At 54.1% G+C, this 2,602-nt stretch overlaps 1 protein-coding gene across 1 annotated transcript; it reads left to right on the plus strand.

The window, feature by feature from the left end:
• Positions 1-209: 209 nt before the first annotated feature.
• On the plus strand, positions 210-1,562 carry insm1a (insulinoma-associated 1a). The gene has a single exon (XM_071914523.2). The coding sequence runs from the start codon at positions 210-212 to the stop codon at positions 1,560-1,562; it is 1,353 nt and encodes a 450-aa protein (XP_071770624.2).
• Positions 1,563-2,602: the final 1,040 nt, after the last annotated feature.

Here is a 2,602-nt window from a genome sequence, read left to right on the forward strand (position 1 = left end):
GGGGACGGGAACAATGTCATCATGTCGCCTTAAAAAGAGTGCAGCTATGTTGTGGTGAAAGCAGCTCGGGAAGAGAACAGAGGATCAATAGCAGGAGAAAACAAAAAAAAGCGCATCAGATGTGTCAGTCCGCGCGCGTCTGAAAGTGGATTTCTTCTCCCGCAGCGTCGCTCGTCCAAAGTGCCTTCCCCGCTCCGTCCAGCGCAAACATGCCGCGGGGGTTTCTGGTGAAAAGGAACAAGAAAGCCAATCCGGTGTCCTACCGGGTCCGGTCCGATGAGGAGGAGACGGATCAAACGCCGGCTGATGTGCCGCCGCCGCCGCCGCCCTCCGCCTCTCTCGCCTCCATCCCGGGGCGCGCGCTGACGCCGACACCGAGCTGCGAGGCGGCGGCCGCGGCTCCGGAGCAGGACACCAAGCCGGTCCAGTTTGGGAACCCGGAGGCGGTGTACCAGGCGCTGTACAGCCCCACCCGGCCCGTCAGCCAGGAGCACGACCGCTCCTACTTCGAGAGGCGCTTCAACCTCGGCTCTCCGGTATCCGCGGAATCTTTCCCGACACCAGCGGCGCTCACCGCTTTGGACCATCTCTTCGCCCCGGTGGATTTGAAAATCGGCACCAGCAACAGCAGCCGCACCGGGACCACCACCGGCACGGCTCCCAACGCCGGTAACGGGACCAAACGGCCGTCCAGCGACACCGAGCGCAAAGGCAAACCATCGTCCAAGAAAACCAAAGCTATACGTAAACTGCACTTTGAGGACGACGTCACCACATCTCCGGTTCTCGGGCTCAAAATTAAAGAAGCGCCGGTGGACCAGAAGCCTGCCAGACCGCAGCCGGCGGGCGGCGACAACCCGCTCGGCGAGTTTGTGTGCCAGCTGTGCCGGGAGGCGTACGCCGACCCGTTCGCTCTGGCTCAGCACAAATGCTCCAGAATAGTGCGGGTTGAGTACAGATGTCCTGAATGTGACAAAGTGTTCAGCTGCCCGGCAAACCTCGCGTCTCACCGGCGGTGGCACAAGCCGAAGCCCCAGAGCGGCGCGCCCGGTGCGCAAAACGTCAGTTTGGAGAGCGAGAAGGTGAGCGCGCCTGACAAGGCTGCCGTGGAGGAAGCGAAGGATTGTAGTGACAGGGACACACCCAGCCCCGGCCCGTCCGAGTCGGGCTCAGAGGAAGGCCTGTACGACTGTAACCACTGTGGGAAAAAGTTTAAGCGTCAAGCGTACCTGCGGAAGCACCTGACGTCGCAGCACGCTTCTCCAAAACCGGTCGAGGACGAGGACGCGCCGCCCTGCGACCAAAACGCCCAAAGCGCAGCGCCGTTGAACCTGAGCTCGTCCTCGTGCCACCTGTGCCCGGTCTGCGGGGAGAACTTCTCCAACAGAGGCAGCCAGGAGAGGCACATCCGCCTGCTGCACTCCTCGCAGGTCTATCCGTGCAAATACTGCCCCGCCATCTTCTACAGCTCCCCGGGACTCACGAGGCACATCAACAAATGCCACCCGTCGGAGAACCGGCAGGTGATCCTGCTGCAGATGCCGCTCCGCCCGGCCTGCTGATCTGGAGACTGACCGCCCGCCTTCACCTTCACGCTGTCCGGAGACAAGGCGCAGAGCTGCGGCTTGTTTTCTGACAGCGAGCCTCTGACTTTACAGCTGCACTGCAAATAATATCCAACCTCCGTCTGAACGAGTCAATTCATCTAGAGTTGGCTCTAAAATCTTAATTTTCTTTAAACAAGTGAAAGAATTCTGCCTTTGTGGTGAGATAACTTCATTTTTTCTAAATACAAATTAACTAATTTCAAGTATTTCCTCGGTGGAATGATCTGACAGATTCTGCCTTGATTCTTTTTGCTTAAAGCAAAGATCCACCAGTGGAGATGAGATTATTCCACTTGTTCACAATGCAAATTAACTTGTTTTCTGTGTCATTTTCTTGGCTGATCTGCCTCATTCTGCCTTATTTCAAGATATTGTTTCTTGAAAACAATCCTGAAACAAGTGAAACTTCATTGGAAGCAAGTGGAATTATGTTTTTTTCACCTGGTTTTTAGGAAAAATTGGATTTAAAAATTAGGATTTAAAGACAGAAGGAGACAACATGACTTGTTAAGTGGATATTCTTTTGCATTGCAATCACTAGACAGCAACTGGGGGGATGTTCATAATGTAATAATGATAATGTGATACTTAAATGAGCTCACTTAACCCCGCCCCCCCCACAGGGAGGTCAGAGGTCAGAGGTCAGGGTGTGCAGCTGGTGGGGATCAGTGCCTTGCTCGAGGACACTCCAGCAGGGCGGCGGGTGGCGTTTGAACCCGGGTCTCTTCTTGAAGTCACTGTTTCATCACCATCAACATTAAAGCGTTAGACTGTTAATTTATTTTTCTAGCATCTCCGCACAAGTGCTATTAGCTTCTAGACCTAAGAGAGGGAAGTCCCAGCCGAAATAATGAAGAAACTTGCCTTGAATTCACAGGCTGGAAACCGCTCTGACCGCTCTGATTAGCTTTAATATAGCTGTGAGTCTGTGGACGTTACGTTTAGCTTTTGCCTAAGGATGAAAAAAAAAATAAAAACTAGTGTAGCCGGTAATG

This window comes from Centroberyx gerrardi, chromosome 18 (genome assembly GCF_048128805.1).
Source record: "Centroberyx gerrardi isolate f3 chromosome 18, fCenGer3.hap1.cur.20231027, whole genome shotgun sequence".
Lineage (NCBI taxonomy): Eukaryota > Metazoa > Chordata > Actinopteri > Beryciformes > Berycidae > Centroberyx > Centroberyx gerrardi.